The 11,772-nt window shown below is 34.8% G+C and overlaps 1 protein-coding gene and 1 pseudogene across 1 annotated transcript; both read left to right on the top strand.

Moving 5' to 3' along the window:
- OR5W63P (olfactory receptor family 5 subfamily W member 63, pseudogene) lies at nucleotides 1-960 on the top strand (annotated as a pseudogene).
- OR5W2 (olfactory receptor family 5 subfamily W member 2) lies at nucleotides 9,338-10,264 on the top strand. The gene is given in 1 exon segment (NM_001391753.1): nucleotides 9,338-10,264. A coding segment is annotated over 1 exon segment (927 nt).
- Nucleotides 10,265-11,772: the final 1,508 nt, after the last annotated feature.

Consider the following 11,772-nt stretch of genomic DNA (forward strand, 5'->3'; position numbering starts at 1 on the left):
ATGAATGAGGAAAATTGCTCTTCTTGGAATGAATTCCTCCTCTTGGAGAAGGAATTCCAGTACCCCTGGAATCAAAGTGATCCTATTTACCATGTTTCTAGTTGTTTACATCATTAATCTTGTTGCAAATCTTAGGATGATCATTTTAGTTAGAAAGGATTCCCAGCTTCACACTCTGGTGTATTTCTTTCTCAGCCACCTCTCCTTCAGTGATCTCTGCTATTCCACAGCAATTGGACCCAAAATGCTGGTGGGTTTCATTGCCAAGAACAAGTCAATTCCCCTCTATGACTGTGCTCGGCAATTCTTGATCTTCTCTACCTTTGTAGATTCTGAGTGTCTACTGCTGGCAGTCATGGCCTTTGATCAGTACAAGGTCATTGGCAGCCCTTGCTCTGCACAGTCAACTTGTCCAGCAGAGTGTGCTCTCTGCTCGTGGCTGAAGCTTACATGGTGGGCATTAGAGATGCTTCAATAAATACAACATTAATATTCCGCTTATGTTTCTGTGGGTCAAATGAGATTAACCATTTCTTCTGTGATGTCCCCTCCCCCCCATTGCTCTCTTGCTCAGACACACAGGTCAATGAGTTAGTGATAGTCACCATTTTTGGCTCCATTGAACTGATTACTTTTTCAGGACTTTTTGTGTCTTATTGATATATCACCCTAGCTGTGATAAGGATCCACTCTGCTGAAAGGAGGTTCAAAGTTTTCTTCACTTGCATCTCCCACTTAACTGCTGTGGCAATTTTTCAGGGAAGTCTACTGTTCATGTATTTCCAACCAAGTTCTTCCTACTCCCTAGATCAAGACAAAATGACCTCATTGGTTTACACCCTTGTGATTCCTATGTTAAACCCTATGATTTACAGCCTACAGAATAAGGATGGGAAAGAGGTACTGAAAGACTTAAAAAGTGGTTCTATTGAAAAGTTTCATGTAAATATTTTTCCTCTGAACTTACACTGTAATACATGAAGATCAAAATTGTTTTGACTAATGTAGGGTGATCCAATAAGTACTTATGCTATCTTATAACCATACCAAAATTTGTCATTCCATACATATGCCATGCTTCATTTTAGGTCTTGAATTTATATTTGGTACTCCCTATTTGTGGGAAAGTTCTTATTTTGCCCAATTTCTATTTTACCAATGTTTCATTTGTGCATTATATAATTTTCTAAAAGTTATTGACTGTATCCAAATACCCATTGCACTTTTGGGTGCTTTGTATTTCATAGTGAATCCAGCACTTTTTAAAATTTTTTTCTGTTTTTTTTCCTGAGGAAGATTCACCGTGAAACAACATCTGTGCCAATATTCCTCTATTTTGTATGTGGGTCACTAAAACTGCATGGCCACTGGTTAGTGGTATAGGTCCGTGTCTGGGACCAAACCTGGGCCACTGAAGCAGAGGGTGACAAACTTAACCACTATGCCACAGGGTCAGCCCCCCTGAATCCAGCAGTTTTTATATTAGTGAGTCTTATCATTTAAAGAATGTGACAAATAGTAATTAAATAATTAATCAGATTAGAGTCATGTATTGCTTAACAACAGGGATATCTTCTTATAAATACGTTGTTAGGCAATTTGTCATTGGGCCAACATCACAGAGTATACTTACATAAACCTAGATGGTATAGCCTACTACACACCTAGACTATACAATACTAATCTTATGGGGCCACCTTCGTATATGTGGTCCATCATTGACTGAAATATCATTATTCAGTGCATGACTCTATTTATAATAAACCATAATTATGCCACAATGTAAAAGGACTGAACACTATAAACCCAAAGCAGGTTGTTCAGATATAGTGAAGGAAGTTAAAAAGTGCTTCCTCAAAATGGAGAAAATTAATCTGAGGTTTCAGATTAAAAAGTAAATCGGAGTAAACTGAAAGATGCAAGTAGGTAGAGAAAGCATTCTAGGCAAATGGACCAGCAATTACAGGGGCCCTGAGTGGGCAGAATCATGTCATTTCTGTGGAATTTAAAGAAAACCAATGTGGTAGGTTATAGAGCTGTAATTCACAACCCAGTCACTTCCTCCAGGGGGCTTTCCTTCCGTCCAGTACTCAAGTTTGTTCCACAGACCACCCTGCTCTTCAGAACACTGTTGAATCTATGACTACGTTTTCTAAATCCTTATCTTCAGTGTGAGATTATGAACATTCTGAGTTTAAGGGCTGTGTATTTTATCAATTTACCCAAGAAGCAGCATAGCATCTAGGTAAAGAAAGAAAGAAAAAAGAAAGATACCAAAAAAGTTATTTTTTAATATTAATTCATATGAAACCAAAAATAATCACTGAGGGTCTAGTATGCGACTTGAATTCATTTTTTTTGTATCTTATATGTAAGCTCATAAAGTGGTTGTGGATGCTAAAAGTAATGGAAAGTTAAAAACATACAAATAAATAATTTGGAAAATAATTAAACCAAGGAACTCTTATCTGAATGTATATAAGATATTTAATGATTTCATCTGTGCCTGCTCTAGCTTGATGATGATCAAATCACTAGAAGTGGTTTGGTTAGAAACAGGACAAGGACACACATCTGAAAGATCATACACGAATCAAGGACACTCATATGTTTGCTACAATTGCACAAGCAATGTCATTCAATATCTAAGGCTATGTAGGTGCCCTTGGAAAATACCTTTCAGTGAAAAAATTTCAGATGGACAGCAAAGCCCAAATAGGACAATGATACTCCTCTGCTTTTTAGGGTGATAGTCTTTTTGGGATTCTGAGACCTGATAGAGCGATATATAAAGGTAGAGAAAAACAATAGGGAAATGTTTCTTTGAGTCATAATATCTCCTCATTCAATCCATGCTATTTTGGACATGTTACCTATGAATTATGTACTACCTTGAACAGCAGTCTGGCAGGAGAGATCAAATCAGACTAAAGCCCAAGCAAAGCTTGGTGTCAATCTCAGAAGTATAAAGATGCCATCGAGTAGCACAATGCTCTCCCATAAAACAACTGTAATATATTTTAAATCAAATTTCATCTGAATCTTGACTCCTATAAGCAAATCTAAGTCTAATATGTGAACTAGAGAGAAGAAAATGTTAAGTCCATTAATGAGATATTTCAAGCTCAATAAAAGAGAGCCTAAAAATGGAATTAATTGATTTTTAAAATTACTTAGTGGAAACATTGGGGAATTCAAGGTTCAACTAGGGGATGGGTTAATGACCTGCAAGAGATTTCTGTCCTGACTTTCTATAGAAAGTCAGGGAAAGCTAGTATTGAAATATTTTCATCTAATTTGCCTTATCTAACTCAACCCTAACTATTCCCTTAACTCTTTCTCTAACTCACAAGCATCTCATAAAATGCTCACCACCAGTTGGTGACAAATATTATAATTTAGATAAAATATTATCAATGTCTGTACATAATGAGTCAATAGTATAGATCTAGTCTCTCACAAGAGTTCCTTATTTCTGACCAGGCATTGGCATCCCTAACCATAAGGGTAACCAGCGATGACTGATTAGGGTCTATGTATAATGATACAAGCACTTAGCTCACTACTGGTGAAAAGCTGGTTAGCAAAATTTCTTAAATCAAAATAGCAAGAATTTTCACTAATTTGATGTATCTAGGTCTTTCCTAAGAGAAAGCAAGTGTAACCTGCTTTAAATCGTCTCTAGAAACACGTTATGAAATGGTAAAGCAATGATAAGAAAATTGGGTCCGAAATCTACCATCAATTTACAGTAATTGCGACCTTCAACAAATCACTTTTTCTCTTTGGGCCTTGGTTTCCACCCAGTCAAAAGATGGATTTGAACTAGATAAACTTTATTGTGCATTCCAGCTACCACATTCTGTATCCATTTTGATATGATTCTCTCAATGCATAATGCAGAAACCAAATTCTGTCTTTGGGGAGATTAAGGAGTATCAGATGAGTGTGACTATATCACAATTCTAGGATAATTTGACCTGAAGTGGAAGTGGCAATGATGACATATAGTTAGATAGCATGGGTTGAAGGAGCCACGATATCGTCCAGTGAGACTCATTTAATCGGCTTTCTGTTCTGCATTTTGATTTTAAGAGACACCTAACAAAAGTAGGTATCCAACTTCATTAGTCATCAGGGGAATCACATACTCTACATAATGGCTAAAATTAAAATGACAGATGATATTAACAACTGGTGAGTATGTGGAATAGCTAGAAGACTCACACATTGATGGTGTGATGATGGAAGTGTGAACTGACATACTGATTTGCACAACTGTATGATAATATTTACTAAACCTAAATTTTGTACACACAGACACACACACATTTCCAGCTCTCGGTTTTATACACAAGATAAGTGAAGGTGTATGTATCTCTACCCAAAAACAAGTATAAGAACGTTCACATTAAAATTATGGGGAATAGAAAAAAAGGGAAACAACTGCCTCGCCACATGAAAATAGATACATGTGTGATTGCATATTTATACAAAAGAATGCTATACAATAATAAGAATGAATATACTGCAACTACATGCAACAATGTAGATGGACTGCTCAATTTTGTTGTTGAATGAAACAGTACGTGCTATAGGCATCTAATTATGGATGGTTGAAAACCCTATGAAACTAATCTATGGTGATAAAAGTCAAGAAAGTAATTATTCCTTGGGGGTAAGAGACTAGTGACTTAGGAGGGAGGAAGTAGAAGTCTTTGGTGATTCTGATAATGCTCTGTTTCTTGGTCTGCGTGATGGCTAAAGGGGTATTATTTTTAAAGTTTTCTAGCTGTGTACTTATCATTTAAGTATTCTCTCAATATATTTTAGATACCAAAAAGCTTTCCAAAAACAACGTCTATTCACCATCATAGTGTAAGAAACTTCAGAATTTTATTATTATGAATTTTATCTCTAGTAATGCCTTGTATACACTAATGTTTGGCATATTTTTGTAAAATAAATGGTAGAAATTTCATAGAATATTTCAGTGAATAATTATCCCTTTTGCTATTAAAATTGCTGTCTTTTTTGTAAATCAAAATTGTCTTATTCAACTTATGAACTTCTAATATTGGTCCCATCACCAAGGAGATTTAATGAACCTGGTTTTCCTTGGTATCACTATCATGCACTGAGCTAATTCACAACGGCCTGTGACTCAGGGCTATATAGCTGTTTTCTGAAGGAGGGAGGGTATAAGTAGACAATTGCCTACATAGTATTATGGTGGCACCAGGGAAGTCATATAGATACAGACTTTTTCTCACATACTTATCTCTAATATCTTAATTTCCAACTAAATCATTTTCTTTCATGGTCTTCAATTAAATACAAATTCTTTTAAGAGGTTAGTTAACAAATTTGTAATAATAATGTAGTCCCTAAAACTCAGATTTTAATGGAAAACATTGGAGGGAAGTTAGACTAAATGCTCTTCAAGGGCAGTCATGTTTACGAAGTTAAATTTACGTTCTGTCTAAACCAAGTGCAATTCAGATGGCCAGAGACTTGCCATCACTGGAGACAGAGAAGTACCTGATGAAAAAATTATTTTTTGAAAATAATCAGAATAAAGTGATCAAGGACAATTCCTACTACTTCAAACACGCTCCAGAGCAGTAGATACTGGTAGTGAAACTCTTGGATAACACAAATGCACCAGCATCTTTAGTTTAAAGGGGAGCAAATTATTACAATTTCTTAGTTTGAGCTTGGCTTCAACAATACCTCCTAGGCTAGTAAATTTAGTTACAAAAAGTAACAATAAAAAGTGAAAAAGCATTGAAATATATCACTAAGAGCCATTTTCCCCAAATCAATTATACTTTGTTTTATGATTTTAAATTTTGATGTGGTCTGGATTTATAGGAACTTTGAAAAAAAGGCTATGTCCTTTTCTAGTTCCTAGTGAAGATTTAGAAGAAAAAAATATACGTAAAATTTATGTACCTACACTAGTTGATGCTTATCACTTCATAAATTGCTTTTGTGCACACAAATTTTGTATTGACTCGAATTGTTTTAAATAAATAAATTAACTACAATAAAGCAAAATGTACAGCAAGAGTACATTATTGGACTTTACAATCAACAGTAGACCCTAATGAATGCATAGAAACTTGTGCTTGTCAGCATCTTGCAATGATTCACATATAAAATGTCACTCAAAAGATGACCAATGCAGAGAGTATCCTCCAAGGTTTCCACATTGCACAACTTCAGGGGCACCATTTTACTCATTTTATATGTTCTTCCTGGATTTGTGCAATACAACAACCCATTGAACACCAAAATTAATAATAAATTGTCTGGCTAAGAAAAATAAAACAGATTATATTCAATCTGGAACTCCTTTCTATTTTTCCCCTATGCCTCCATCACTGGCAGAATCTTGCCTTGGTTTAGAAGCAGGCATTCGATGACCAGTCAGTTCTCTTAGATCTCTAAGAATCTGTAGACCGCTGTTTTTGTAAATTTAATATGAACACACTATAACATTTAATGAGAGTAGTCAATTGGTATTTTTTCTTAAAAAAAGACTTTTTTCATTATACTGTAGTCAGGAACCTATTAAGAGAAGTGCTTTGGAGTCAGAAAAACATATTGTCTATGAAACTCCAGGAATTTACTGATTAATTCTGTAGAACACTTCTGGAATCTGCATAATGAGGTAATTAGAGACAGCTCAGGAAACACAAGATAATATTTGAAATATGTAATGACAAACATGAAGATGAGTTAAATTAAATAATATATGAAAATCACAAAGCATTTGTTAAGATCTCCATAATGAACTATATTGAATTCATAACTTTTGCCCTCACAAATTCAGTGCTGAATGAAGAGGTGCTTAAAAAACACATTTATAGAAAGGAAGGTAAAAGTACTTTATGGTTAGAAAATTGGAATGCAGTATTTATCTCTCTGTCCCAATGAAGGAGTCCAATGAAAGAGACCAATACTTTTGATCAAGATTCAGGGAGGGTAGAGATTACATTGGTAGCTGTAGGTGAGGGATTTGGGGAGACACAAATTTCACACTTCCAGTAACTTTCAAATCACTACCATGAATAATAGCGCACACAAGTATTTTTGGAAATAAACAGAACTTGGATTTTTTTAAAAAATTTATCCACAGTTTTTTTTTTTTAAGAATCATCCTTGTACATATGAACTACATTTGTAGAAAAGCCCTCAAATTTGTTTATTTCTACTCTGTGTTGAACATCTATCAGGTTCACAATAAAAAACTAACAACACATGTGCTGAGTCATCAATCACACCAATCCTTGTGTTAGGAATTGTGGGGATGTAGAAAGACATATGAGATGAGATTAAAAACATTCAATAAAGAGCATACTAAGTGTAGTGGATGCTATACAGTCATAAAATCATTAAACTGAGGGTGATTGACATGTAGTTGGAGGAAAGGAATCAGACAATGACTAATGAAAAAAGCAGTAAATAAGATTACCATATGTCTAAATGGGAGGTGAATGAGAGTTTCTAAGAAATGGAAGACACATGATCAACAATAAATATGAGTGGAAATCATTATGTAGAGGACCTATTTGAATTTTATTAGACATCTGGTTTCACTGGAGGAGGGTATAGATCTATGTGCCATGAACATAACATTAAAATAAATTCTGGTAAATTTATGTCCTTGATCACTTTGGTGATGAGTGAAGAATTGGAAGTTCAGCCTTTGCTAAATTTGTTGCATCATTCACAGGGAAAAATGCAGAAATAGAAATTTAATTAATAGCATTCACACAACACAGAAGAGTGAAGGCAGTTACTTTAGAGATTTAGGTCCCAAAAGTCACTAGGTAGAAATAAAGTGCAATCTGCCTATTGTGTGTGTAACAAAGATAAGAGCACAAAGACTTGCTCATTTCAGGTAAGTGTCTAAATGAACAAATTTAAAGAATATAGGGAACAATCATGTATTGAAGAATTTGTAAGTGAATTATTTTATACCTGCCTTATTCAGTTGAATTAATTCCGCAATATAATAACCAAACGGTGATATTTCTTTACTAGCCCTGTATGAATTTGATTGGCTTCAATTGCCATTTCTATGAGAATAGTAAAGATTTAACTTATTTATATTTTAATCAAGGTTGATAAGTAAACATCATTTTTTATCACTGTGCAAGTAATATCATTGTATATGTAAATTTAAGATTTGCTTTACTTTTATCAAAAACAAGAGATAACACATTACAAATACCAATATATGTAAGTCCAAGTGCATACAGACCACATATTATAATATTTAAGTCTAGAAGAAATTAAAAATAAAATCAGAATGCACATTACTATTTTCATATATCAATAGATACATACATGATACTTACACAAATAAACGAAACAGAAAATTATATACCTCAGAAACATTCATTTTTTCCTCCTCTCATTTTCATTTTAATGAAAAAGTCAATTAAAAATCTATGATATGTGCTTTTATTCATCATAATCTGCTGTTCTCACTTCTTTTTAGCAGTTCTCTTTGACTTCTGAAGGAGTTTGTGCTTTGGCCAAGATCCTTCATGCAAATGGGTTATAAATTCTGTGGCAAACCAGTGATGGAGAATGATAGAATAGTTCTACAAATCATGGTCATGTTTCAGTAAACACTAAAGACACCATACACCAAAAACAATACAATAATAATGCTCATTTAATGTAATATCTTTGTCAGTGACACATGCAATTGCATACTTTTTATTGAGGTAACATTGGTTTGTGACATTACTCAGATTTTAGGAGTCCATCATTATGTATTTAGTTCCATATAGACTACATCATGTTCACCACCAAATGCCTAGTTTTTATTCATCACTGTACAAATGACCCCTTTCCCCATTTGGCACTCCCCCCAGTGAGTTTCTTGAATAATGTAATAAATGTGATCCTTTTGCCAAACATATATTAATCCTGTATCTTCTGGCCTTGTCTCTCTAACTATATTGTGCCTTTTGTATTATTTTGGATGTAGAATGAGCTTTCAGCTCATTCAAATCTACTGCCTGACATTGGCTGACAGGAGCCAAGATGAGTCACATATCTCAGGAGTGAGATGCAGATTTAAAATTAAAGTTTATCAACTTCTAATGTCGGAAATTTTTAGTTTTTTCACAAAACAATAATGCCTCTTTAAAAGTGACACTTGTTGGGCTATATTCTAAGGGCAAAGAAAACAATTTACAGGAACAAACCATGTTCTGTCTTACAGGTAACACTTTTTAGAAATCCAGAAGAGTCAAATGCCAAACTATAATTTTCTTGATCATTTTTGCAAAAGTTTACAACAAGGATAAAGAAGATGGACAGGGGAAATTGCTCCTTCTTGAACGAATTCTTTCTCTTGGGAATTACCAATAACCCTGAGACCAAAATTACCCTATTTACCACATTTCTGGTCGTTTATCTCATCAATCTTCTGGCAAATCTTGGAATGATCATTTTAATTAGGATGGATTCCCAGTTGCACACACCCATGTACTTTTTTCTCAGTCACCTCTCTTTCTGTGACCTCTGCTATTCCTCAGCAGTTGGGCCCAAAATGCTCGTAGACATATTTTCCAAGAAGAAATCAATCCCCTTCTTTGGCTGTGCTCTGCAATTCTTCATCTTCTGTATATTTGCAGATTCTGAGTGTGTACTCCTGGCTGTGATGGCCTTTGATAGGTACAAGGCCATCAGCAACCCCTTGCTCTATACAGTCAATATGTCTAGCAGAGTGTGCTCCCTGCTGATGGCTGGGGTTTATCTGGTGGGAATGGCAGATGCTTTGATACACACAACATTAACATTCCACTTGTGTTTCTGTCAGTCAAAGGAGGTTAATCATTTCTTCTGTGATGTCCCGCCACTCCTTTTGCTATCTTGCTCGAATACACAGATCAATGAGTTAGCAATATTCACCATTTTTGGCTTCATTGAACTGAGCACCATTTCAGGCGTTCTTGTCTCTTATTGTTATATTTTTCTATCAGTCTTGAAGATCCACTCTGCTGAGGGGAGGTTCAAAGCTTTCTCCACCTGCATCTCCCACATAACTGCCATGGCAATTTTCCAAGGAACGATGCTCTTCATGTATTTCCGTCCCAGTTCTTCCTACACATTAGATCAAGACAAAATGACCTCATTGTTTTACACCCTTGTGATCCCCATGTTAAATCCTCTGATTTATAGCCTGCGGAACAAAGATGTGAAAAACGCCCTGAAAAAACTAAAAATTAAAAGTTAATTTTAAACAAATAGGTAGATAGGATAAATAAATATGTATTTATATATGTAAACAAACATACCCTTGTGTTTTCCAAATCGTTTATTATACTATAAAGTTGTCTAAAATACCTTAATTAGTAAAGTAAGTATTTTACTAAGTCAGAATGGTACCAATATTTTGGAGATTCCTAAGTATGCTATATTTCGTTGTATATCTCAGTTTCTAAAAAGGTACTCTCTATTTTTGGAAAACTTTCCAATCTCCATTTTAGTGTGCCAATTTTTCATTTGTTTGATGTTTATGTTATGCATTATTTTAATTAGTCTAAGAGCTATTAGAGTTTACATTGCACTTCTAGGTGTTTTGCATTTCATGGTGAATCCATAATAATGTATAATAATGTTTGCATAATAATGTGTCCTAATGAAATGCATCCTGAAGAAAATGAGTATGACTAATTAAATAATATTACAAATAATTGATAATAAACTCTAAACCACCCTGAAGTAAAAAGGCAGGATCCACTAAATTCAAGAAAAATAACTAAATCCAGAGTACAGAGAAGTAAAGATGCTTTGAAATTCAGTTTTAGAAATACACTAGGAATAAGGATACAATTGATGGTGGGGAGAAGTAAGGATTCTAGACAGAGAGGCTGGGAATTAGAGCTCTTGAGGTGGGAAGACAATGCCTTCTTAGAGATTATGAAGTCAACATGGGAAAGATAGAGAACAGAGTGGAGGGTCCTGGTAAAGCAGATCTTTGTGCTAAAATTCTCAAGTCATTTACTTCCACTCAGTTTTTCTTCCCTTTTCAGTCCTAGTCAAATGCCTCTGTTTGTTGTTTGCAAATAATACTCTGCCTAAGACATCATTTTCCTTCTCACTCTGTTGATTAAATTGTTGATTCTAACATGAGACTGTGAGCATTCTTTGCTCAAGGACTGAGCATCATACCTGTCTTACCAGTACCTGTGTCATGTCTGAGACACAAAAGAGAAAAACAAATAATAAAAATCAACATAACTGATTACATTTTTGAGTTTTTGTTAGGTATCTGTCAAAACATAATTAAATGAGGGTGTGATATGTGCCTTGTATACATATTTTACAGCTTTTTTATCTTTAAACTTTTTTGAGGAAGATTTGGCCTTAGCTAACATCTGCCACCAATCCTCCTCCTTTTTTGCTGAGGAAGACTGGCCATGAGCTAACATCCATGCCCACCTTCCTCTACTTTATATATGGGACATCTGCCACAGCATGGCTTGACAAGCAGTGTGTAGGTCCACATCCGGGATCCAAACCGGTGAACCCCAGGCTGCTGAAGCAGAACATGTGAACTTTACCACTGGGCCACTGGGCCGGCCTCTTTTTATGCCTTTTAAAAAAGCACATAAAATGGTTTTGTATACTAAGGTAATAAATCTATAATGATATTCATATTAATTACATGAAAATTAAAAAGCATTCATTTGCCTACTTTCTTGAAGTGTTCTGCTTCATCTGGCTCTTCCTATTTTCTTA

This window comes from Equus caballus, chromosome 12 (genome assembly GCF_041296265.1).
Source record: "Equus caballus isolate H_3958 breed thoroughbred chromosome 12, TB-T2T, whole genome shotgun sequence".
NCBI lineage: Eukaryota > Metazoa > Chordata > Mammalia > Perissodactyla > Equidae > Equus > Equus caballus.